This window comes from Ursus maritimus, unplaced genomic scaffold (genome assembly GCF_017311325.1).
Source record: "Ursus maritimus isolate PB19 unplaced genomic scaffold, ASM1731132v1 scaffold_2, whole genome shotgun sequence".
NCBI lineage: Eukaryota > Metazoa > Chordata > Mammalia > Carnivora > Ursidae > Ursus > Ursus maritimus.
The window spans coordinates 85719099-85746251 of record NW_024424452.1 but is presented as its reverse complement, the minus strand read 5'-3'; the positions used below and the strand labels follow the sequence as shown (position 1 = coordinate 85746251).

Sequence of the window (27153 nt, the reverse complement as noted above, 5' to 3'; positions counted from 1 at the left end):
CAGATCCACATCAATTTTATAGAAGAAATAGCACTTCCCATCCCAGCAGGCCTTAGATGGCTGTACTCGGGGACATGTGTGAAGAAGCACAGAATGATAAACAAACCTTTTGCTTTCACTGGAGCAGAGGCGGGAGCACACAGCGCAAAGCCTGGCCTCTAACATACCCAGAATCCATGGAGAAATGCGATCTCAGCTGTGCATTCCTGAGGTACTGTCCTAAGCTCTCGATCACCAAAGTCTACCGATCAGCAGCTACATGACATAAGGGACCCCCAGAGGCTTCGGTGACTTGCAGTCCCACTTGGGGCACTCCCACGTAGCTGTTGTGTGCATCACCAAGAGAAGTATCTCTTTATATTCTTGCCTCCTCCTTCATGCAGTCAAAGCTTTATCATAAATGTGGCCCTTGGAGAGCTATTGTGAAGTTCCTGCCCACTGAAAGGTGGACTGCTGCAACAGGTCTCTTTTTTTCTCTTTTTCTTTTTCCTCTCAATCCTGCCCTCAAACTTTTCCCGTGGAAGAACAGCACAGAGGAAATAAAGCACAGACTGTTCCAGAATGTTTTTTATCCACTCAGAATAAAGTTAAGGTCTTTCGATACTTAAAACATTATCCCTTTTACCTTTGAATTTTGACAAAAAGGTTTACAAAACATAACAGTATCTGCTCCTAGAAAATAGAAAATTCACTCATGATTAAATAATAACTTCTTTCTAACCCAATGATTAATTTGTTTTTACCATGATGCTCCTTTAAAATTTTTTTTTTATATTGAGGATAGTTGATACACAATATTACATTAGTTTCAGGTGCATGTGATTCTCTTTTTTTAATCTTGTCTCTTTATTTATTTTTTATTTTAAGTAGGCTCTACACCCAACATGAGGCTTGAACTCACAACCCTGAGTCCAAGAGTTGCGTGCTCCTCTGACTGAGCCAGCCAGGCACCCCAAATGCTCCTTTTTAAAGATAAAACAGCTGAGACACAACAAAAATTGAGTTGTTTTCTCAAGACCTCAGTGCCTTTTCAGCAGCCAAGCCCAGTTTTGCTGGCTTTCTGATGTAAGATCAGGCTTGCACTCCAATATAAACACGCAAGCACGCCACATATATGCACACGTGTGCACGTGCACACACAGACACCTTTCTTACCTCATCAAATCCCATCTTGTCTGGATATTTAGGGACAACTGAAACAAACTGGGAGGGTTCCATTGGAGGACCGTCAACTGGAAGACACAAGAAACACACAGAGTGCTTTGTTAGTGTAAGGCTCAGAGAACAGAATTCCATCCACACACCTGATGTCTAGGAACAGCGCCTGGGTGTCCGGGGTGGGGGATAACTGTTCAGCAGCTCTCGAGGACTGAGTGGTTACACAAGAACCCTGATGGCCAGGGTTTCCAGAATGCTTGTTCATACACAGACTACAATATTTGCTCCATTTCCCTTAAGGCTTATTTTCAGAGGAGATGAGAGTCAGTCTAGCATAAGGTTAAGAGTGAAGGCTCTGGAGTCAGATGATCTGGGTCCAAACCTTGGTCTGGGAAGGTCTGGAAGAGTTAAGTGACCCCTCCAAGCCTGTCTCTTCATGTGTAGAATCAGGATAATAAAAATATATCTCTTAGGGGGTTGTAAAATTTAAAGGAGATCGGCATGCAAAGCACTCACCAGAGTAAATTGACATAGTAAAAACTCACTAACTTTTAAGCCATTACTTACTGTGGCTCATAATGAAAGACCTCAAAAGTAGGCCAGACTTCTTCTAAATAATGCTTTCTCTGTATATCTTAAAGGGGACTAGTCTGGGACTATTTTTATTCCATCCAAGCAGGTTTAGCTACAGGTATGCAAAAGGTCCTTTATTTTAACAGGAACTCGCCTTTGAGGGCCAGCCCACATCCCAAAACTTGGTACAGGGCTAACAGGTAAATTTCCAGATGGGAGGGACACTGCATCTTAAGTAATAAAAGATTTATTTATTTCATACTCCGAAAAAAAGTTTTCTTTACAAGCTATACATTTGAAAGGTCGGAAGCAATGCTGAATGGGGAATCGGGGAAGGTCTTGAAGATTTTTGGAACTGCAAATCCAAAGTACTCATTTGATTTTCCTTAAGGGGGAATACAAAGAAAACACAGTGAGAACTGGTAACTCGGGTGGTTTGAGGAACTGTTGGTGGTGGCCATCACTACTATTCGGCAGTACCCATCTCCTCCGTTCCAGGCAGATGAGAGGAATCACTTGCTCACCCTTGAGGTTGGTCATGGCCTCGTGAACTGCTACTTCTAGCTCTCTAAGCCCTCCTTCCACTCCCACCCCAGCCCACCACAATGGTCACAGTAGCAGATGTTGATAATGGAGAAGCCACACATTTGAAGCAGCCTAGAATGATGTGCCAACATCTGGAGAACAGCTGCCCAGAGGGACGCCAGGACCACTGCAGACTTTGCATAGCAAGAAATATGCCATTGCTGGGGCGCCTGGGTGGCACAGCGGTTAAGCGTCTGCCTTCGGCTCAGGGCGTAATCCTGGCGTTATGCGATCGAGCCCCACATCAGGCTCCTCCGCTGTGAGCCTGCTTCTTCCTCTCCCACCCCCCTGCTTGTGTTCCCTCTCTCGCTGGCTGTCTCTCTCTCTCTCTGTCAAATAAATAAATAAAATCTTAAAAAAAAAAAAGAAAGAAAGAAAGAAATATGCCATTGCTGTAGGAAGCCAGTGATATTTTGTCACTATTTGATATCCTAGCGTAACCTCTTTATCCTTCTGACTGAGATACTGTCCAGAGAGTATTATTTGTTTAACTTACCCTTCCCTGGTATATTAAAGAGAAATCATCACATCCAGTTTCACTTATGATCGAATGATGTGAAGTTCTGGAAGGTAGTGAGACAGGTTTCCTAACCCAAACAGAACAGCTGGTCTCATTCCTTCTAGCCTGACCCCTTTGGTCACACCCCTTTGGTCACATTTCTGTGAATACATAGTGCTGTGTTTCTGTTTCCATTAGAAGCCCAGGATATTTTGTTCCTTTCTGCTCTACCCCAGTCTTCCTTAATTTTTTTTTTTTAAATCAACAAATATTGATGGAGGAGCCACCATGTACAGAGTTAGGCTTTTAAGAGAAAGAAACTTAGCATACAAACTCCTTTTTGTTCCTAATGTTGTTTGAGGAGCTGTCTGGCTCTCCCTCCTTGGGTCTTGGAGTTGGGAGGGGGTTATATTTTGAGTTCCCCTTTTCACGCTGTTGGTCTCTGTTTGGCAATCACATGGCCTACGTGGCTTTAACATTTCAGCCAGAGAGACTGCTTTTAGCCATTTTGCTTCCATCAAACATGGGAAGTCAGTGCACTCACAGGACAAGTGTCCCCCACAAGCCACAAGTGGCTGGCTCCTGAAAGCCACCATTGAGCAAAAACATGAGAAATATGTCTGGGTTTTGTTCCCGAAGACAGAGCGAAGCCACTGGGAAAGACGGAATGATACAAGTTAGACCTAAGAAATTTACTGTGCATGGAGAAGGGATGTGTCTTTGCTTCATCAGAGTTGAAGGTCAGGTATATCCCAGCTTTGGTTTGGGGTCATTTCTGACTCCATCATTCATAATTTATCAGTCTCTCATTGAATCCCTCCCTTGACATGGTCCCTCACTGTGCCACACCACTTGAGACAATATGCTTCATTGGCTCCTGGATAGTTTCATGACCTAGGAATAATAATCAATCACAGCTACTATTATAGAGACCTTATTGTCCACTGAACTGTGGGCTACACTTTTGACATATATAATCACGGTTATTAAATTTTCACAACATATACCATGGGATAAGTATGAGTGTCCCTATTTTTACAGATAAAGAAACAAAGACTTAAACAACTTGCCCAAGGTCACAGAGCTGATAGAGCTGGTACTTGAACCTAAGTCTGACTCCTGAACCCTTAACCCCCACTCAGCCTGCCCCCAAAGCTGGTCCTTGGTAGCCATTGGCATCAAGTTGACCTTGGCAACTGAGCTGAATTCACAGGAGCTCAGGTAGCTAAGTCTTTGCACCTGGGTGACCATCACTTGAGCTTTTTCTGTAGTCTACACTGGAGCACACACCATCCAGCAGCATACAATGTACCAGCCCAGTTATGTCCCCCAAAATACTTGAGAGATTGTGCTTGTACCAAATCCCAGCTAAATTATAATCATTTAATCATAATACTAAAGTTGTCCTGAACTTCCTCAATTGCTGTAGCCACCACCATAGCTCAGATCCTCACTCACTATGATTGAGCTGGTTTTTCAAAAAATTTAATTAATTAATTTATTTTAGATAGAGAGAGCATGAGCTGGTGGGGAGGAGCAGAGGGAGAGGGAGAGGGAGAGAGAATCTTAAGTAGGCTCTACATTCAGCAGGGAGCCCAATGCTGGGCTCAGTCTCACGACCCTGAGATCATGACCTGAGCCAAAATCAAGAGTCGGATGCTTAACTGACTGAGCCACTCAGACACGTCCATGCTTGGGCTGTTTTAATATTTTTCAAACTCTCGTGCACTTAGTCTTGCCTCATTCTAACTCATTATGCAGACTATTGTCAAAATAATCTTCTCCTTCAAGCGAAATGCTGTTCTCGACAACAACGGTCACACTCAACACTTTGCAATTTGTTAAGTGCTTTCATATTCATGACATCATTTATCTTCATGTATCTTTTGGTTGTTTTTATAGATGAAGAAATTGAGACCCCCCAGATGTAGACTTGCCCAGGGTCAAATAGGGAGTAATTGGTGTCAAGATCCAATAGTGAGTGAGTGGTAAGATTATTGGACCTTCTGATTTCATGTCCAATAATCTTAATAATCTTTACCTGACATTCTGTGGCTCCAGAATGTTGTTACTGAGAACGGGCACCTGAGATCTCCCATCACCTCATGCTCTGACTTGCAAGAACTATCCCTTCATATCGCATAGAACCCATTGACTTCTTTCACTTTTACCAGATCTGGCCTCCTGTCATTCATTCCCCAATTTTCTGTACGGCCCCTAACATACGAAGTGAGTACATACGTGTAGAGTGATGGGCACGGTGCTTCCCGTGAGCCTTCGCTGGTACTTCACCCTTTCTCCCACCCCACCCGAGTCCTCACTCTGCTCTCTGAAACTCTAGTCTGTAACTCATCAACTCTTTGACATTTTTAGTCCCTTACTTTCTCTGAATGTCTTTTCACCTTTTTATTTTAACTAAAACTTGGCTTTCCTTGGAGGACACTGCTTCCCTTTCACCTGTCAGAGTAGAAGCTGATTTGTCTTGTCTCCCAGACGGTTTCCCTTTCATCCCTCAAAACCCCCAGCTTCTTTGCAGTGTATGTTAGCACCGTCTGCGCCCTGGTCGTGCCCCCTCAGCCACTGACGATGACAGCCTTCGGCTCACCGTCTCGCTGTCCCTGCCATTGTTCTTAAAACTTGAGCTCATCTTCACGGGGATCCATTCGACAACCGGGCTTCTGGGGCCTGTACCAACAACCATTCTTTCGGTGACCCACTACCATGTCTGCTGCCATCACGTCTTTCATGTCCTCATGTCCGTCAGTACCCACCCTAGATTTCTTGGGCTAGCACTCTAACCGGCAGCGCCCCCTCCCCCTTGTAAAGACTCTTGATTTGCTTCCGTTGATCTTGCTTGGTAAAATCCCAATCCTGCTTAAACTTGATTATCCACTTACTCAGCCCCAAGAATACTGCAAGAGAAATTCACACAATTGTGTTGACTGAATCACTTCAAAATTAGAACCACAGATGTCACACTGGCACTCAACACTGCCAAATGATGCAACCATACTTCCATAGTAAGTTTACCTTCCCACTCTCCCGGCGGTCTGGTTTATGCCTCATCCTCTCTCCTGACACCTCCAGCATCTCTCTCCAGCTGATGGACTACATAACTCATAAAGAAAATCTTCAAAGTAGACCTAGCTTTTCCTTCTACCTCAAGTCCACAAACCCAGCTGTGTCTGTACTTACACATTCTGCCTTCCCATCTGCTAGAGTTTGTTCCCACCTCGGACAACTTCTCCAATTCTGTCCTAGAAAACAATGCCTCTTGTTTTCTCCAGACCTGAGCCTTACAACTGCCTTCTTCTCTTCTATATCATCCAGTTCTCCTTACATATTGGATCCTTCTTGTTAGTATATAAATATGCTGAAACCCTGTCTTGAAAAAAAAAAAAAAACACAAAACAAAATAACCTCTCCTTTGATCTCTCATGCCCTTTCACCCACCATCCTATTTCTCTATCCCCATCGCAAGAAGATTCCACTTTCTCATCTCCTCCTTGTCCTCCCTTTGGCCTACTCCAGTGGGCTTGTGTCCCCATCATTGCTCTATGGTGGCTCTTATCAAGGTCATCACAGATCTTTATCTTGACAGAACCAATGTTAAATTCCTTATCCTCATTTTACTGGACTTCTCAGCCACATCTGGCTCCTTTCTGAGACACTTCGCAATTTTTCCTTCCAGCTTTTTGGCTGTTTGTCCCCCCTAGGGATCTGTCCTGTTCCCTTCCCTCTTCTCTTTCTATGATCTTTTACTAAACAAATTCATACTGTTCCATGGCTTCAAATGTCCTTTTAATGTTGATGACTTTCAAATGTCTGTCTCCAGCTGGAGTTTCGTCCCTGAACGCCAGACTCATATCCAAATATCTTAACTTCTTCGCTGAGATGTTTTTAAAATATTGTAAGCTTACATGACCAGAGCTTCCCTTCCCAAATCTTTTCACATTTCATTAAAGGGTATCCCAGGCCAAAATCCTGGTGTCATCTGGATTCCTTCCTTTCCTTTGTTAGCTGCATCCAGGTCTCTGTAAGTCCTGTTGGCTCTACCAACAAAATAAATCCTAAAGCCACCTGCTTCTCATCACCTCCCTGCTACCGCTTGCATCCCAACTGTATCTTCTCTCACCAAGAGAGAGGTACTGCTTCTCCTATACTCGAACGTCCGGACCACAGACTGAGTGAACTTTCTAAATGCATGAATCACATCATGCCACTCCATCTGCCCCACTCCACATGGAATCCCATTACTCTTAGAATAAAATCTGAATTCCTTACTGTGGCCACAAGGCTTTGAATGATTTGGACACTTCTTCCTTTATGACCTCATCTCCTTCTACTCAACTCCTCTGTACTCTGATCACACTGGCCTATTGTTCTTGGAGCATCGCAAGCTCTCCCAACAGCCTTTGTACTTTGTTGTTGTTGTTGTTGTTGTTGTTGTTGTGTTTTGTTTTGTTTTAAGTAGGCTCCATGCCCAATGTGGAGCCCAGTGCAGGGCTTGAAATCATAAGCCTGAGATCAAGACCTGAGCTGAGATCAAGAGTCAGACACTTAACTGACTGACCCACCCAGGCACCTCTGTAGTTCTTCCTGCTGGGAACACTCTTCCCCCAAATATTCCTGTGGCTGCTCCCTTGATATACTATCTCTCTCTGTTAGAATATAAATTCACTGATGGTGAAGCTTCTGCTGATTTTGCTCACTGCTGTATCTCCAGCATCTTGAACAATCCATGGAATATAGTAAGTGTTTAATCAGTACTCAGAGCCTGACTCTCTCTTCTAAAATCTTCCTTGCCTCCTTACTGTTTTCAGGATGGGCATTCTGTCTTACCTGTGCGATTCCAGGGCCACAACAATCAAGCCACCCCAACCCCCAATTTTTATTTACTTCTACTTTTCAAAGCCAACTCTCTTCCAGGGTGAGAATGCTTTTTGGATGATATCTTTGCTTGGTCTATTTCCTTTGCCTATTGTGCCCTCACTGTATCACTCCTTCTATTTAAACTGCACACTTCTAGCAAAGCCCAGCTTGAGAACCACCAGGACTTGAATTTCTCCCTATTCCAAATCCCAACTGCTCTTATATATGCTCTTCTTAGAAAGCACTATACTGCACCATTGGGATGTTTTTCCTGTGTCTCCAGTTAAATACATACACCCAAAACTGACTTGGTTGTAAAATGTTTTGAATCCCCAGTACCTTCATAGAGTGACTCATAGATTGTAGGAAGGCATTCAACGTTTGTACATAAATAGAATCCTTGTTCTAATGCTTCAGTTGGTGTAGTCTATTAGCAGCCATTTCTTTACTGCCCGTTGGGTTCCAGATGCTGTGCAAAATGCTTTTAACATCTGGCTCATCTTTCCTGAGGGCACTTGACAGATATGATTTCACCATTAATCCTTTTTTTTAATCCTACAGTGGCTTCCAGTTGATATTTCTGCATTATTACCTTCAAAGGTTTATTTTTCTAATTATTTTTCTTGCTCCAATTATGTTCTACTTTTTAAAATTCGGAATCTGAAATTTTAACAAAATTATAACTAAAGAAGGTAAATATAAGAAACAAATAAAATGCCATATATAAAGTGCCTAACACTAGCGTTGGTGTGCATTGGGAGATCAGTAATGATGGCTATAAATTATAGGTTCTTTTCAGGTGACTTCCACTTACGTAGCATGGTATTGTGCATGTTTGTAATTAATAATAATTGAAAACTTTATTGACAATGTGTGTGCTTCTACATACAGGGAAGCTTCTGTGCTCTCAGTTCAATGGGGAAAACAAAAGAAGACAAGGCTCTCACTGGCCCTCTCTGAGCCGACATCTACTTGGAGTCAAGTCTGATGGCCACGAAATAGTGGTGATAAGAGGACGCACATTACCAAGGGTCAAACTGAGCCCTAATAACGGCAACACTTCACTATTTTATGGAGTTGATGTCCATTATTTTGTCTGCCTCTCCCACCCCTGCAAAGTAAGTGCTATTATCCTCACTCCACAGATAAAGGAACTAAAGCTCCGAGAGGTGAATTCTCCATTCCTAAGTGACAGAGCTTGGGTTGAAATTCATTATTCTGGATTTGGGTTCAGTGCTCTCTGCAATACAGTTTTCATGCATTCCCTTATTCGTTCTTTCACTTGTTTGGTCATAGAGTCAGCACCTGTTTGTTTGGTAGCGATCATATATCATGCACTGTGCTAGGTGCTCGGGATAAAAGGCAGTAAGATACTGCCCTCGTCTAGAACATAGACAATAGGCAGAAGCAGTATGTCTTAAAGAAATTCACAAAAGAAATTCCTAAGGGCTGGTTCAAGAAATCCTGTCACAATGAACCAGCTCCCTATTCAATTCTCATTCCCTCTATGAAGGCTGGATGTTTTTAGTTCATTATCCCTATTATTCTCTATACACTTAGAGAGCAATAGTGTCTCTTGTTGCTTTCTTCAAACCCAGGGACACTGAGATGAGGCAAGACTGGATGGCTTACAAAGTACCATGCACATCAGCACACAAAGGCTGTGATGGTAGGAGTGTTCCTCTCCTCATTCCAAGTGTAGTCTGTGGACGTACTTTGCTCAGCACCACTGATGTGCTCCTGGTCTACTGAGCTGACTGATATTTTGCAAATAGAAGCTTATGTAAATACAATAGGAGAGCCTGCTATTTAAAAGGAGTTTCCTGATGAATCTTTTATTAAATTAGTATTGTCTTTCTTACTTTTGGGTCCCAACCATATTTCTTAAAAAAAAAAAATCTCTGCTTTTTCTCTATTTCCTTCCTTCTTAGTTACTTCTCAAACACTTTGAATTCTGAGTTAGCCTTTTTGAAACCGTTCTTGTTATGGGCATTAGCTGACAAAATCCACTGGACTTCTCAGTCTTTATCTTACTTGAACTTCCTTCCACATCTCACATTGTTTTATTGAAATTCTGTGATGTCCCGTTATCTTGTTCATGAATCTCAACTCAACGTCTTTAGGCTTCATAGATCCATCTCTCCATCTACTCACTGGACATTTCAACCTAAACCCATGTATTCATTTATTCATTCAATTATTCAACACATATTTACTGGGTGCCTACTAGGTGACAGGAAAAGGACTACACCTTGAGACAAATACGATGAACAAGGCATTTACTGTCTGAAGGTGAGGAGCAGGAAATAGATATTCACGGGAAACTCGATGGGTCTAAAAATGAACTCATGATTTTTCTTTGCAAATGTCTCCTTTATTCTGTGTGCTCTCTACCATTTAAAACTCGGACAGTGATCCCAAAGCACTCAAATCAGAACTTAGAAGTTTTTCTCTGCTTCCCTTTTGCTCAGCCACAGACTCTTGGCTGAGTCCCTTCAAGCCAAGGTCACGAGGTTCTCTGAATCTCTTCCTTCCTCCCCACTCCCCCTGGTCCTGCCCGAGCTTGGATCCTCACTGTCTTGTGCCTAGTTTACCATGTAATGTCCAAAATGGTCTCTTCACCTCAGGCCTGAGACCAGCCATCCCCTGCCCCGCCCTACTCCAGTCATATTTCTGTTACCTCGAGAGAGACCTTTCTAAATCCAGATTTCAGTCAGACCTTTCTCTGCTAAAAAATCTCTTCAAGAGTTCCCCTCCTTTCAGGAAAAGTCCAAACACCTTCTTATGCATTAGAGGTCCTTCTGGCTGGACTCCTGCCCACTTTCCAGCCTCACTTTCTGCTCTGCCTCCCCAGCTATCTCCACTGCCCCCTCCCATCCTTCACTCCCGTGATGAACAACAGAATTTCTCAGATGCTGCGTGAAAATGAAGCACAAATATTCCGTCCTCTGGGAAGCCGTTTCCAGCATCCTCCCCTAGGCAGAGCTTATCCATTACCTTCTCCTTGAGCCACCAGTGCACATTATCCATCATAATTAGTACAGCAACTGATTATTGAGAATTTACTGATTCTGACATCATGCTAGACCCAGAGGCAATAATGATGCAGTGTTTAAGGGCATGACCTTTGTACATTGCAGCATTGATTCAAGTCCCAATCTGTCATTTGTTTAGTAAAATGATCTAGGGCAAGTGGCTGACACTCTCTCTACCTCCACTTCTTCATCCGTGATATGGGGATAATAAAAACCCTTTCATTGATTGTTGTAAGGATTAATGAGTCTATGGACCAAAAAATGCTCAGCCCAGTATGTATTACATGATAAGCTATTATTGAAGTCATAATTATTGTTATTGGACTTTTTATATATATCACAGAGAATTTGCCCCCAAGCCCTAAGTTTTTATCTCCACTTCACAACTAAGGAGGTTAGATCGCTTTTCCAAAGTCACATAATTAGAAAGCAGTAAAAGTTTAGAGTTTAAGTCCACACCCCAAAACGCCATTCGAACCCTCATGACCTTGTGTGAGATGTATTTACTGTGTACCCAGCTCGCCACCTGGCTCGGAAGCTCCCAAAGGGCAGACATTGTCATATTCGTATGTCGTATAGGAGAAGTTCAAGAATGAATGAATGTTTCAGCCAAGGCAGACTGATGGCTGTGAGATCTCAGTCCTGGGAGAGGGGAAGAGTGGCTGGTACGGCCACGGTGGCAAGGGAACATGAGCCGTCCCCCAGGCTCCGGGGTCACTCACTCATCGCTTCTATCTGCACGTGGACGAGGTTCTCGATTTCCTCCTGCAGGGTCTGCTGGGGCTTCAGGGGGATGGGCAGGTAGCCATAATGCTCTCGGTTGCAGAGGTACATCTGGATGCCTGAGGACCCAAGAGACCAACAAAAGCAACCAATCAGAAAACACCGTTCTTAGCTCCCTAGAGACAAAGAAGGGGGGGCAAGCTTGGACTGTGGCTGAAGCTGAGCTGGGCTCGGAAACCAAACAGTAGTTGTTTCAGACACTGTCTGTAGACCTCAAAAATGCTCTTTATTAAGAAAATTTAACACAGCATTGGGGACTAATAAAAACCGTGGGCCATTCTTCAGCTCAGAGGAAATTGATTTTTTTCTCTCCGAAGAAAAAGCATACTCGTGGTCTGAAATGAAGCACTACAGGCATGAAGGGATCAAAAGGAGGCAAGGAATTCCCATTCCAGAGAACAGAATGGAACACTGTAATCCGCCTACAGGAAATAACAAGAAAATGAGGAATAAAATCCACATTTGATATGAAAGCAAACAGGAAAATCCTGCGAGGCTGACAGATTATTAAAGCTAAATCTAGGCATACGGAGAACAAAAAACAAAGGAAATTTAGAAGTCTCCATGGCCTTCCATGGTTTTATTTCTTCTCTTAGCAGGCGTGCAGTGGGAGTCAACCAACAGACGTGAAACTTGTATAACAGATTCATAAAAGGACGAAAGTCCTGGTAAGAACCTTCAGTGTGACGATATCAGAAAAATGCCCCAGCCCCCTTGTATTCAGCACTGGGTTTCCAGGCCCCACATGGCTAATTCCAAGAGTTGTACAGCATCTCTGTTTAACCAGACAGCTAGCAGTATAGGAATCAAGACGGTCTCACAGAGATCCAACAATTGGCAGTTCTGCCTAATGAAAAGTCTGCTTAGTTCAAAGGATGAGTCTGCCAAACTCTGGTCATGGGTCCAAGCTTCTGATCAGTTAATTGCTGTAGTCATCTACGCTTTCCAGAGACAGAATTACCTGCATAGTGACTTCTCTGTGTTGTGCAGATGACATTTCCTCCAGTCAGCTCGATCACCTGCCAAATCAGGTGAAGCTGTCCCAGGGCATTAACAGAGAAGAACGGGGGAAAGAAAAGGGCCTTTATCCTCCCCTTTACTGAATCTGGCTCAAATCAGGGCTTGTCCAGCACATGCTGTCACTTCTCTTGCTTCACCAAGTGAACTCACTAACTCTGTTTGCCCACATGAATGCTTCTGAGGAGCTGCGAGCCAAACGTAGCCTCTTGCAAAGTCATGATGAGATGAGGAAATGGAAGGAAAGTGATTTCATGCTTCGGTGACCTCTCGATCTTAATTAGGTAAATCATTTTACCATTCACCTTCCCAAAGCTTCAGTAAAAAGGGGAGATGAGACCTAGCCAAGCTGTCCATCAAATGTGGAGGGACAAGAAAGGCATTTTCACACAGGCAAGGTCGTAAGTATTTACTGACCATCACGCTTTCTCAAAAAGTGACTGGATCATGCGGGAGAAAGAGAAGGGGACAAGTAAAGGGAAGAAAAAGAGGAGGGGGCAGATCATGGAAAACAAGGAAGACCTGAGACATGACTGACAGAGACATCCACGTGGGAGGGATGGGAACGCCTCCCGGGTTGGGGTTGATAGGTGTGGCCCCACTCAGATGCGAGTGCATCAGAAGTCTCCAGGAGAGACATCTTCACAAACGTGCAAAAAGAACATCTGAAAAATCAGACCATTCTAAGAGAGGTTTTAGACAATTAGGGCTTAGTTTTCGATTGTATTGGGAATGATAAAACTAAGCAAAAAAAAAAGTCAATTTTTAAGTTAATTATGGAAGGCAAACTAACCATAGTCTATAAGTGGCTCAGCTTGGAATTAGGTTTGCACAACTCTATTATTTTTTTCTTTTTTAATTTTTAAAAATTTTTAAATTTAAATTCAATTGGCCAACACATAGTACATCATTAGTTTTTGATGTAGTGTTCAATGATTCATTAGTTGCTTATAACGCTCAGTGCTCGTCACATAACTCTAACAACAAAAACATTGGCCATGATCTATCTTAAATCACCATGTAATTCTGCCGAGAGGGCAGGGTGTTGGGAAGAACGTGTTTGCACTGAGGGAGCACAGGGAGGAGAGAGGGCTAACTCCTCATCTTCTGTAGTGATCCGTCAGTAGATAATGCCTCAAGCAAAACCGGAGAATCAAGAAGTAGCAACACGAGCATATTATTTAGAAAGACAGATATAATATTATACGTCTACCATCAGAGTTAAAAGTGTCTGTCTTCTAGAAGAGGGGAATGATGGTACGGGGGGGTGATGTGTAGGGGACTTCTAATTTTATGGTAAATCTTGAGGACTCTTTGAACTCCTTCAACTACTTACATGGATAATTTGATAGAAACATAAAAATTTTAAAAGGACATGTGTTGATAATTAAAGTCTATAAAGGAATCTGGTACTCTCAGTGAAAGCTACTTCTGGAGAAAACAATTTTTTTCCCTTTGGAAAAGAATGGTAAATAGAACTAAACCTTGAAGCTCTGTACTTGTGAAAATATCAGATGCTTTCTTGTACTCACATAATACCTTAACATGGCAAATTGATATGCTTATTTTTAACCTTGGTGATGACGAAAGGTGATGACAAATCAGATATGATTTGTCCAAGGTCACACATTAAGTCATTAGCATGAAAACTTTGTCCCTAAAGATCCAAAGCCAAGTATCTTTCTATCTGCCCAGGGTTCTGAAGCCAAGTCTCAGAACCAGTAATAATGAGTTGTTCTCGCACACGGGAGGCACTTTGGTTGCCACCAGTGCCATTCAGGAGGCAGATCTGCCTTCCCATCACCACAGCTCTTGCCATTTTTGACTCAACAGCAGGCATTCGGAAGATGACTGGCCGGCGCCAGAGATGGCTCCTGTGGCCATGATACAAAGCCCACATCCCTGGCCACAATGGGACGTGAACTCCTGACCTTGGCTTCATTATAGCCACAGAGACTCATCTATGACCCTGTGCTCTCCTCTGGAGCTAGATCAGCAGCCACACCCCAGCACACCAGCACACTTGGATTGCCCCACTCACTCATCACGCCACATGTGGCAATGACTGGAGTCAGAGGTGAAAGGTTAAGGATCAAGGTCTGCAGTTAGACGGTCCCGCTGGGTATGTGCAGACTCTTTATTGCCTTTTGGACATTTAACAAATGATGCTTTCATGGGTGAAACACAGCTAAGGAGCTTCTCAGACTGAGAACAAGAGAACAGAAATCATCTTTCATTAAGACTCTTGCAAGGGAGAAGGAAAGTGTTTTGCTTTGAATCTTCGAAAGGCAAAGCTTCTGTGGGCCACATGAGACTCCCAGGCTCATTCTTGTCTCTCCTGGAAATACTTCAAAAGAAGTTCAAGTTCCACCTTGGAGCCACAGGACTGTCAGGAAAGCTTTTTCATTTCCCCCAAATGACAGTGATTCTTTCCTGCTTGACCCCTGATGTGTTCATGGTTTATACCACTGGTGTGACCCTCAGCTCTCCCTGCTTCACAACTACTACTCATGTTTCCACGTGTAAAGACCTTATCTCCCCAAGTAACACAGAGCCTGACACGATGCCAGGCATGAAGGCAAGGCCTAGAGTATTGATTCCCTCTCCTTTCTTTTCTACCTCTTGTCTCCCCAGTTGAATCACCAAATAGCTTTGGGCCTCTCCACCTGTTTTCAATGTCCTGGGAAAGCCTATGGGAGTCTGACCCATAACAAATAAAGTCTGAGTGAACAGGCCAAGCAAAGGACAGAGCTGAAAAATTCCTATCCAGCCTGTGTCACTCTTCCAGCCCCAAATCCAGTTCTTGGTTTAAAAAATACATCCTAATAATTGAGTGCATGGGTCACAATAATACCTTATGCACTATCAAAGAGGACTCTGTTAGACAAGGGCCATTATTGTAATTGTGAATAGTTCACTTTCTTGGAACTTCCTCACTACAAGCTTGGAAGCAAAGGGACTGGCACAATCCAAAGGAATGAGAAGGTCCCGAGTCTGCTTCCCATCCTGCAGAAGTCAGAGCAAATCACAGACCAAGTTAAAAGAGGCAGTTTCCATTAACATCGACCCAAGAACCTTCATGGAAACTCCCAGTCCAGATGAGGATATGAACCCTGCTGTTGCCTTGACACAGGGCTCAAGAATGCCTACACCCAGCTAAATGGCTCTAGCAGCCAAGGGAAAATAATCAGCCTTCCACATTTCCACCAAAATTCTCATTCCTACCAAGTCTACAACTGATGAGTGGGACACCAATGGCTTTAAAGATGGCCTTATGTGTGAGCTGTAGCTTGAGTTTGTATCAATATTCTCACCTGCCAGCAACCTGCCTCAGTTGCCTAGGGTCCTGATCGCATCCCCCCTAATGTATATGATGACAGCAGTTTATTCACCATCTGCCTGGTGTCTGAGCTCACTTTTGCTAGTGGTGAAGTGGCACGTTTCTGGCTCGTGGGTAATGGGACTTCTCTCAGGAAGGTGAATGATCTTGAGAATACAGCTTTGCTTTAGGAATGTCATGTACCTTCCTGCTGAGTTGCCGTCATGAATGAAAGCCTCCCTGACAGCACATGCAGGGTGACACAAGAGAAATCACTTACCCTCCTACTGACTTGCCTTCCTCAAAAAGCCTACGGGCCCCACCGGAATTGCTTCCCAGTGGTTCTTAAAAGACTCTGGCTCTGCCTTTCCTTCCATGGGGACTGTGGCAGAGACTGCTGGTCCCCTCCATAGATCTGTCCCCTCCTCCCTTAGAGTAAGAGAACTGGGGCTCTAGACTGCATAGAATAAAGAGCACATTCTGGGCCCTGCTTCCAGCTACGTGCTGACCTGTGACTAAGTTCTGGCTAAGGGGATATGCATGAAGTGACATGTTCAACTCCATAAATGAAGGAGTGCCCTTCCCTCTCCAGCTTTTACTCAATGGCTAGAATGCATCCATACCGATGAGATATCTTGGGCCATCCAGTTAGGGACGATACTCATGGAGGATGGAGAAGCAATGGAGAAGGAGCCGGGGGCTCTGAAAACTTTGGGGAACAGAGCCACTCCGTCAGCTCAGACTTTTAAAAAAACAATAAACTTCTATTTTTAAAGTCTGCGGTCTTTGCCAGTGTTGTCTTGAGCTTCTGTCAGTTTTCTAATTAATAAAAAATTCCTATAGTGAACAAAACGATGCAGCAGCACCACAGAGAATCAACCACCCGCTCACGGCTGCCCCGCCGGCACTGCGTCCCCAGCACGCAAAAAAAAAAAAAAAAAAAGAGAGAGAGAGAGAGAGGATTTCTGAGGAAGGGCCGGCCTTGGTTTCTTGGTCACTGGTGCTCACAGGGACAGCAACAGAGGGTCCTGAATTGCAAACAATTCTCTTTAATACTACCTGAAAGAAAAGGTTTATATAGGACTATTTTATACAAAGATGTACAAAACACAGGAGCTGGTTAGTTGCAGTGTTTCCATGGTGACAGCACAACTGAACACAATCGGTACCTGCTTGCCTGCTGGAGAAGGCAAAGACGATGATGTCATCAAAGGTCCAGGTATAGTCCTGGTGCGGGGGATAGAACATCAGCTTGTCGGAGGCTTCCTTCCTGAGGTCAATTAGGAATGTGGAGTGAACCATAGGGACGGGAAAGCAGCCCAACCTCTTCCATTCTCTGATCTGAAGGTAGTCTGGGGTGCGTTTATAGAAGCCCTGGAAAAAAGAAATAGGTGGGCTTTGTTCTCTGATCTGAGGCCTTCATCTTTCCCAGTCTTCCGCTAGGCTGCTTCCGTCCAAGCCACCACCAGTTAAGCAGAAGTCCCCAAGCAAAGTCACTTCCACTTTTCTTATCTGGGCCTGAACATTTCCAATAGAGCTCAAGAAATGTTATTTGCATAGAAAATCATACTTAAAGGGTCTTGTTATCAGAAATAATTTTGGTTTCAGCCTATCTCTGGATTTAATGATCTCATAAAAGTATATTTTATGTTGACGTATGATTGAATGTGAAGTCTAAGTACTAAGAGGTAGTGGAGCAGAGCAGGTAAAAGCACAGCTTTTGGTGTCTGGCTGCCCAAGTTCAAATTCTATCTCAGCAACTTATTGTCTGGAGGTACCAGTCAGGTGACTCAACTTTGCTGTGCCTATTCTCCCATCTGTAAACCAAGATTGATGGCATGGTCTACTCCACGGGGTTGCCTGTAAAAATTAGGCAAGGTAAAATCTGAAAAATGCTTAGAATAGGGACTAGCACCAAGAAAGCATCAAAAAATATTGGCTAAGGAGCACCTGGCTGGCTCAGTTATTAAGCATCTGCCTTCGGCCCAGGGCGTGATCCCAGGGTGCTGGGATCGAGGCCCACATCGGGCTCCCTGCCCCACTGGCAGCCTGCTTCTTCCTCTCCCACTCCCCCTGCTTGTGTTCCCTCTCTTGCTGGCTGTGTCTCTCTCTCTCTGTCAAATAAATAAATAAAATATTTAAAAAATATATTGGCTAAGATTAAAATTACTACTTTAGGTGGCTAAGATTTTTCATGAAATGTGCAGTGCTTAAACATACAAACACGGTCCTTCAGTGCAGTTACTTATTCAATATTCTGGTGAAGCCGCCACTGCTCCACACTCTTTTGGGGAGTCTCCTTTTGAAAGTTCTTTCTGGATGGGCACATAGGACAACCAACCTTCTTACTCTGTGGTGTTGAACACACTGGTTTGGAATAACCCAGCTTGTTTTCCCCCCAAACTTAACCGCTCATTCAGAAACCATCTACTGAGGACTTGCCATGTGCCAGGCAGTGTTTAGATGCTGGAGACTGAGCAGTAAGTAGGCCTCCCCGGTCTCAGCCCTCACGAAGCACGGCGTCCACGGGAGCCGACACTCCAGCGGCACCAGTTATAACTTGACTATTGCCAAAGCTCAGCTCTGTTCCAGAAAAGATGAAGATGCACGATGTATGTATGAAGATGTTAAATGTATGTGGAAGCTTTGAAAGGCATTTCCAAAAATGTTCTAGGCGACAGCAGGCTCATGGAATGAGTGTGAGCCAGCGCCCTGAAGGGCACGATACTCCGTGGACAGAGAACTTGTCGCATGCTCATCGATCAGTCGCCTTGTTTTATGGTCACATTTTCTGTTGTGATGTTAGTACCCCCGCATTAGGCACTGGAGCCTCTTCTATCCCTCTGACATTTCCTTCAGGGTCTAGGTAGGTATTCTAGCTGAGCCCCCCCTAACACCGACCACATAATAACGTAGAAGGATCACAAATTAACAACTTAAAAGATGTGAGGGGTAGAGTCCTCGTAACCTTCCTTTAACTATTTGATCTCAGCCCATGCTTAACCTCTTTGAGCTGACTTTCTTCTCCTGAAAAATGGGATAACAGCTGATTGGTCTATCTCACAGGGTTGTAGAATGGTTCACCTGTGATAAGGTCTCTGAAGATATGTTGACAACTGTAATTCATTATATGAAGTAGTATTATTGCTACAATGTTCTACTAGCCTTTAACTTAAGGATTGCTGAACATCCTTCAATTTATGAGCATCCTTCCAAGGGATAAAGGACACACTGGTTCTTTGAAGGACTGCCTGAGAACGCATGTCAAATACAAAGTTCTAGACTACTTAGGAACAATATGTTCAGAATGAGAAGTTTGGAAAACTCAGGACGATGAATCATTGAATATCCTGAGGGTGAGCAGAAAGAAGCAGAGAAAATGAGAGAGAGAGAGAGAGAATGAATATGCCTCCTGAAGACAGGTGTAGGTGATGATGTGTCTTTTTTGACAAAAAATGAATGTTGTTGGTAATAAATCATTCCTGTTCTTGGCCAGACAACACCAGGGTCATTCTATTTTGGATGTGTTTAAAGGCTCTGGAAACCAGGGCCTGCCTTTAGCTAATGAAGTCATTGGCTGTTTCTGGTCCTACCCTAGCAGAAGCCTGACTTAGGATGGTAGAAAGCCAAAAAAAAAAAAAAAAAGATAGAAAAAATTAGAATTGCCCCTAAGTTGCTCTCTATTTTACTGTGCAAAATAAGTGAGCACATTTCTCCTGTTTGCTTTTAATGATTAAAGCAAATAAGGAGATAATAAAAACCTAGAGGCTGTAGTTACTATGGTAATCCACCCGTTTTCCTGGTGTCAACACGTAACTCATTAAAAACGGCCCTCGAGTGATTCCACCATGGGAAACACCGTGGATTATTAACTGAGAGTGCATGAATTTAAATGAACTTTATAAAATGTTCTCTCCCGAAGGAACTCAATGTCTTTTATAAATATGAACTTAATGTCTCCTTAAAAGAGATGTGGATAACATGCATTCAAGATCTCTGGGAACTGCAGGAAATAATTGTAACCAAAGAGGAATGGCTCATCCAGCAGTGTGCTAGCCCTGCTGTTAGTTAAATTTTCAGAAATGTTGCAAGCCAGTTGACATTTTGGTAGCTTAAAATCTGTTTTTAAGAAATCATGTTAATTCCCACCATTCTGAAATACCACAGATGGTAGCTTTGCATATTTTTTGCCATTATATCACCAAGTGGCTACACTGCAATTATTTACCTTTCCCTCACTTCGACAACATTGAAGTTGTTTACATGGTGGGAGTACCTTATCAGGGCGTTTCCCCCACAGAGAGCCAGTTATTAAACATTTATCAGCACGCCACTGGACTCCTGCATCCAAAACCAAACCAAATATAAAAGAGGAACTCAAAATTTATCCCTTTGAGCATGCGAACACATTTAACAATTTTTCCTCCTTTAGCTCAGCCTTATTCCGTATTGATATATACTACATTGACTGGTTTCTCTCTTTAATGTATCTAATTTATTAACTAGAGAATTAAAAATACAAGCACCAGAAGCATTCATTGTAACAGAGTTCTCGACTTTGAAGATTTTACAAAGGAAAAAAGAGATGATGGAAATTTAAAATTTTGTTTTTCTCTTGAATTTTGTAAAAACCAGCTACCATAGCAGCTCTGATTATTAGGTGTCTTTGGAAATAAATTTGGCAACATATATCAAAGGTCATCAAAATATTTATACTCTTCAACTCAGGAATTCTACTTCTAAGAAGCTATCCTAAGGACATAATATTAAATACAGAAAAATGTACATTAATCATCATGGTCATTATAATAGTTCAAAGTTGCAAACAACTTGAATAATTTCAAACTAAGAGAAAGGGTAAGTAATTTGCATTATAGCCACTTGATGATATAGTTATTAGCAACACGCTGTTATCCATGATGTCAGCATGGTGGGGAGTCACATAATTTTTTTTACTTTTTTCCAGTGCCAAATTTTTCTATAGTGTTCTAATGTTTTAATACCAAAAAGTACTATTTTTTTTTTTAAATCTCAGAATCTGAGAGGGCAAAAGTACAAATATCAGTAAGCTTTATTGGTTAAGTTAAAGCTTCCAAGGCTAAGCTCATTAGAATATTTTCTTCATCATTCATTAATACAAAAGAGCTCACTGGATTATGCATTGGATATGGATTTCCCTCCTTTCCTGAACATGGTTACTCCTCTACTACCATGACACGCACGTTTCAAGGGAGGAAGTGAGGAAAAAGATGAATGCGGCCATGGTGGACATATGGGTGCCTTATTAGAACCCACTGCCTTAATCCATCAGCCAGAAGACTTGCCTGAGGTGTGATTCCGCACCAGAAATTAGAGTACAGGCCCCGAGACTCCAGCATGGGTGCCACAATGGTTTTGTTTTCTGCAATCATTAGATTGAGGGTCTGTGGATTAGTCAGGAAGTTGTCAACATCTATGAACTAGGAAAAGAAAAGGATAATATCAGGTGAAAAAGTACTTTTCAGTATTGGGTTCAAGACTAACCCAGCACTTCTGAAAGATCACAGAAACTTGCTCATGAGACATGGAACCAGTTCTTTATGTTCTCCTTACTGAAACTTGTTGAAGATGGATGGCGTTCATTCGGGCAAAATACATTAGACTCACATGTCTAGCTCTGCGTAAGGCACCAGGCAATAAATTGATGTTACCATACCGGGTACACACTCAACCAGCACCCAACCCACACCTTGGTTAGTGGTTATTAACCACTAACAGCTCCCAAGAGCTCTTAAAGATTCATACAAAAACACTCATTGAGGGCCCAGCCTAAGTACAAATGAACAGACTTATTTAGGTTGTCCATAGTAATGCCAAAATGGCCCAAAACAGATCCATTCATGCCATTTTAATGTTACAAGTAGAATTTTTGTTGAATGCGCATTATATCAACTCAGGAAGCTTTTCTCTCTCTTAGCAGAAGTCCATGTTAACACTGATTCATACATAGGGATAGTTTAACAATAGATTCTCTTATATAAAATAAATAATCTCACGGAACTGTATACTTAAAAAAATTAAAATGATAGGTTTTATGTTACTTATATTTTACCACGCATACACAAATAACCAGAAGCTTTCATTCTTAGGATAGTCAATCTGTTCACCCAAAAATGTGAGACTCAGCATTTGTATGTTTCAATGACATTTAAACAGCTTTATGATGTTAAATATCATCAACTTGAAAACATACATGAAATTATGGCACGTGTGATAAATTATTGGGCTGATTTTTGTTGTGGTTATGGGCTGGGGATGGACATAGGTCAAAAGTATTCCTTTTAGGAATCAGAGTTTAGTGATGGAGAGCAGACAGTGACAAGTCTAATGAAACCATATTGTCTTTGCTTTATTGGTGTTATTTCTAGTACTGTAGTGGAAAATGCTCACCAAAAAAATTAAATGGATTTTGGGGGCTACAGATGAGGAACTCGATTCCCATAAACTTGTGAAGAAAAAAGCCCCTGTCAGAAAGGAAAATGAGGACTGTAGCAACTTGCTGCCTAGGAAGCTGTCCTCCTTTCCAATTAAGTTAGGTTCCTAGAGGACAAGGACAGAAGATAACACTGGTTCCTAATCATTAAGTCCAGCATTTTTCTGGGCCACTACCAAAGTTTTACGAAAAGTGATGGAACCTCTCCATAGAGAGAAATTCTCCATGAGAACCCAACATAACTTAGGAGCAACCAAGAAGCCAAGCAAGAGAGGTCATTTCCCTGCCAGGGCTGCAAGGCCCTGACTGTGCCTTTAACTGGGCCATTTCTCAGGGTTGTTTGTGAAGCTGGTAACCTTGAAAGATGAGGTAACACATTTTCCCAGAGAAAGAGCAGGTTTGCTTACTGCTTACTATACAAGCAGTGGGTTCCCCGAGCTCTGGGTTCCTCAGCTGTGACACAAAACCTCTGTACACAGAGCATCCATCTGAGCCCATGACAACACCTGTGAGAAGTAGGGGTCAGGGGAACTGCCACAAGCATGCTGGTGGAATGCTACTTACTGTAAGTAATACTCCATTGTCTCTTAAAAAAAGGGGGATGACATTCCCCCAAGTCACCAAGGAACAAAAGGGAATGGAGTTTTGGAGCTGTTAATTTGAATCTTTTTTTATATAATTAATTTCTTACATCTGAAAAAAATTTCTAAAGAGTTATTAAGAATCTTCCCTAATAAATCTTTTTTAGAAAGCAGGGGGCGGGGTGCACCTGAGTGGCTCAGTCAGCTAAGCCTCTGACTCTTGGTTTTGGCTCAGGTCTTGACAGGTCTTGATCTTAGGGTTGTGAGTTCAAGCCCCATGTTGGGTTCCATGCTGGGCGTGGAGCATACTTAAAAAAAAAGATAGGGGAGTTGGTTCTTAAACAAAAGGTTGTTTTAATAGCTCCCACAGTCTTAAGTTTTGGACAATTGATTTGGACACATTCTAGATAACAGCTGTCAAGAAATCAAACATCTTTTTTTACCAGAATGTAGTCTGACCATTTTTCCCTCGCAGTTCGAAGGGCCGCCTGCCGTAGTTTCATCACATGGGCAAACCGGGAGCCTGGCCAATGCTTTGGTCCAATTTCATCAGGGTAAGATCTAAAATAATAATAATAATAACAATAATAGCTTAAAATTATTGAATGCCTATATATTCCAGGGTCTGTCCTAAATGTTTATATGCACTAATTCATTTCAACTTCCATCAACCTTAGGGGGTAGGTACTGCTATTGTTATCATCTTCCTCATATTACAGATAAGGAAGCAGAGATTAAGTAACTTGTGGCTTACTGTACACATATGAAATATTTTAGTGGTTTCTAAGAAGAACCTTACAAGGTTAGTACCACCATTCTCTTCATTTCACAGATGAGGAAATTGGCGCAGAGTGGTCAAGTCATTTTCCTAATGCTACACGCTAATAAGGGACACAGTCAGAATTTAAATCCAGGCATACCCCCAAAACTCATGTTCCTAAGCACTTATTAATATATTTTGCCATCAAATAAATTTAAAAATTTTACAGCATAAAAATATGAGTTTCCCAGAAAAAAACGCCAAAGTTTAAATTTACTTGATCAAGTATCAGTAAAGGATTCCACAGAGCCTAACACACCGATCTATCCCAGTAGAGTGAGATCGTGGAGCAGATGCGTAACGTCACTGGAATCTCTATTAACGTCTACGAAACAGCCAGGGCAGTTAGCAAGTACACTGGCATACCCTCAAGAACCCTTCTGAAAGCTTCCAACTGGTATGGGTGTTGATACTGTCCCAGTAGCCATCATTTCAAGTTCTTCTGGCTGTACTAGTAGGACCTATATATGCCTATATAATTATGAAAACATAATTATATAAATACGATTAATAAAACTATGTCCTGCACAGGGGCTCTCTAAGCTGTCTTTCCAATTATTGCTTCAGTAAAAATCAGTGGAGTCTTGTTTTCCTCAATATATTGCCCCCAAAATGCCTTCACTAATACTTCTCACACTGACCTTTGCATGCAATATATTTAGTCAAGATCTGGGCACAGAGAAAATACCAGGATGCAAGGTAGGTACATAGTCTTTTTGGCTGTTCTAGTTAGGCCAAATTCCATTATAAGAAACTCCAGAAAAGCATTCAAAATCCTTTATAGTGTTCAGATTTCATTGTTAAGTTTTGCTTGATATATGGAGCATATGCTGGGATTTGAAATATATATGTACATACACATATAATAAAACTATTATATATAAAGAGACGATATAAAGAGACTCTGGAATGGCATTTATTATTATTATTATACAAATTTGGCTTTCAACAAATGATTTATCCTGGGCAAAAATTCAGGCAACTCAATTTATTCTACTTCTACAATTTCTTAAGCTAGAATTGCAGTAGCCTTGGGAACATTTACAACAGTCCGTTTTAAATACACTTATTCATGTTGTCATTTGCTCATTTGTTCATCCAACAAGTATTAATTTAGTGCCTGCCAAGAACATAGCACTGGGGGAAACGATGAAGTATTTGTATACTGTAACCTCTGCCAAAGAACCCAAAAATCACTTCGAAGAAATGCATAGATTACATAGTTAATTAACAAAGTTAGTTACAAGTGTTGCTGTGTCAAAAAGGATGATGTAGGTAAATAAGCAATACAAGTGCTGAGAGAAATGTAGATCTTTGTAGCTGGAATATTAGGGGCAGCTTTCTGTAGTAGGTGGGGTTTGGCATGAGAGCTGGTTACAAAGTCAGAAAGGGCCCGCTTGGGGAACAAACCTGCATGGGTAACAGCTTGGGGTTGAAAATAAAAGGAACATTCTAGACAAAGCAGTTTTCTTTTGGGAAGAAGCAAGACATATAGGTGCGTAGCTGTTGGTGTTAAGTTCATGGAATCTTTAAAAAGTATAAGTCTGAAGTATTTGAACTTTGTTCTGTGGGTATTGGAGAGCCATTGGAGTCCTTTTAACAGTGAAATTAAGCCACGTCATTAGTCTTTTAGGTAAGTTGATTTGGCAGTATGGTATGTAGGATGATCTTGAAGATGGAAACAACTAATGAATTGCTATGGTTAGGAGAAGAAGTAACCTAAATGCCCATCAGTAGGGGATTGACTACTCATTATCGTTATGGTACATCCATATACTGGATACTATGTAGTCATAAAGATAATGAAGAAACCCCTTAATAATTGCTATGGAATGATTATAAAAATATGATAAGTAAAAGAGCACAGTATGTACAAAAAATACACAAATGTTTCACTATGATCCACCAAATATAAAAGACTTATACTCAAAATATGAATAAATAATATCAGTATTTTTAAATATATACTGTGGCAATTTATTTGTGAACTAAGGAGTACCTGAACTTGGCTGGTGGCTGCAGGAGAATATGAAGAGCTGTCAAAGGAAGAAATGGCAGGTCCTTGTAACTTCCTAGATACAGAAATAACCCAAGAAGTCATATATGCCTCCAAGATCGGACACCTGAATGGCTGGAAAAGTAGTTAAGTGAAGTGGGATAAATAAAGTTCACAAAATGTTGTCTTGCTACTCACTCTGGTTCATCCATAGGCCTCCACTCCACATAGTGATAGAATCTCTGTACATTTTTCAACCACTCCCTGAGTATTTCTGTTGTATTATCCACATTGTGGTCAGTGGCTGCCCTGTGTGAGAGAAAGTACAATATAGCTCAGCTGTCTTCCAAAGAAAGAGGGGGAAATCCCAAAGACCTCAGATTAATTGAAAGGAGAATGGCCAGTTCCGAGGGGAAAAAATGTATGTATGAAAATGACATCCCTCATGGTCCAAACTAGACAACAGATTCCTGAATTGAGAGATACGGCTTAAAATCATTTTTGTGTCACTAGATCCTTAAAACTCAGGGCTCAGCATATGTGGTTGTGCTAAAACTGTATCAGCAGAAAATGAATTAAACCAGAGTAAGTTAGCTAATCCTGTTGGAAATTTTCCTATTTGGCTTAATTTTTAGTTATCCACATGTAAACTCTGCCTTTTAACTTCTCTGACAAGTATCAATTTAAGCAATAATTCAATTACATTTTCTTTTCAAGTTTGTTTTCGGATCACAACAAGACTGCTCATCTGTGGTACTGTCATCACACACACTCCAGGGGAAAGCAAGTTTCCAATATAAAACTAAAAAATCTAAGTTATCTTCACCTATTTTGGATTAATGTTGCCATTATTTATACAAACTAGAGTACCCTCAAAAGTCTTCAAATAATGTATACAAAACATATCTCTACCTTAAAAGTTTAACAAATTGATCTATGTGTAAAGGAGCTTAATTCACTTATTAGAACAAAAATACTTCCAAATTGTATCACAAAGAAAACTCATGCTATATATAAGATAGATATCTAAAACAAAGTTATTCAGAACACCTAAAAATGAAGAGATAGATCAGTCAACTGGAGAAGAGAAAGAAAGCAAGAGTTAAAATCCTGACATCAAATAAGGTGGAATTCTGGCCATGACAAAGAAAGATACTTTATAATGCTAAAGGACACAATTCACAGCAAAGATACAATAACTATAAACATCCCTGTACCTTCATGGAGTACAGGGGTTGGCAAACTTTCTTTAAGAGCAAGATGGTAAACATTCCAGGCTTGCAGGCCATACACTCTCTGTTGCAACTACTTACCTCTGCCTTTGTAGCAGGAAAGCAGCCACACACAATACGTAAATGAATGTATTCCAATAAAGCTTCATTTACAAGAATAAGCAATGGGTTTACAGGCTGTAGTTTGTCAACCCTTGATATAATGGAAAGG

General features: G+C 41.8%; 1 protein-coding gene across 1 annotated transcript in view; it reads right to left on the bottom strand.

Moving 5' to 3' along the window:
• COLGALT2 (collagen beta(1-O)galactosyltransferase 2) overlaps positions 1-26009 on the bottom strand; it is a 47071-nt gene extending 21062 nt beyond the window's left edge. The window contains exons 1-6 of the mRNA XM_008701223.2: positions 25909-26009; positions 23338-23455; positions 21166-21300; positions 17011-17215; positions 11445-11564; positions 1156-1232 (exon numbers count right to left, since the gene is read on the bottom strand). Coding sequence (XP_008699445.2) covers positions 1156-1232; positions 11445-11564; positions 17011-17215; positions 21166-21300; positions 23338-23455; positions 25909-25922 — 669 coding nt within the window. The 5' untranslated portion in view covers positions 25923-26009. The remainder of the gene's footprint in view (positions 1-1155; positions 1233-11444; positions 11565-17010; positions 17216-21165; positions 21301-23337; positions 23456-25908) is intronic.
• Positions 26010-27153: the final 1144 nt, after the last annotated feature.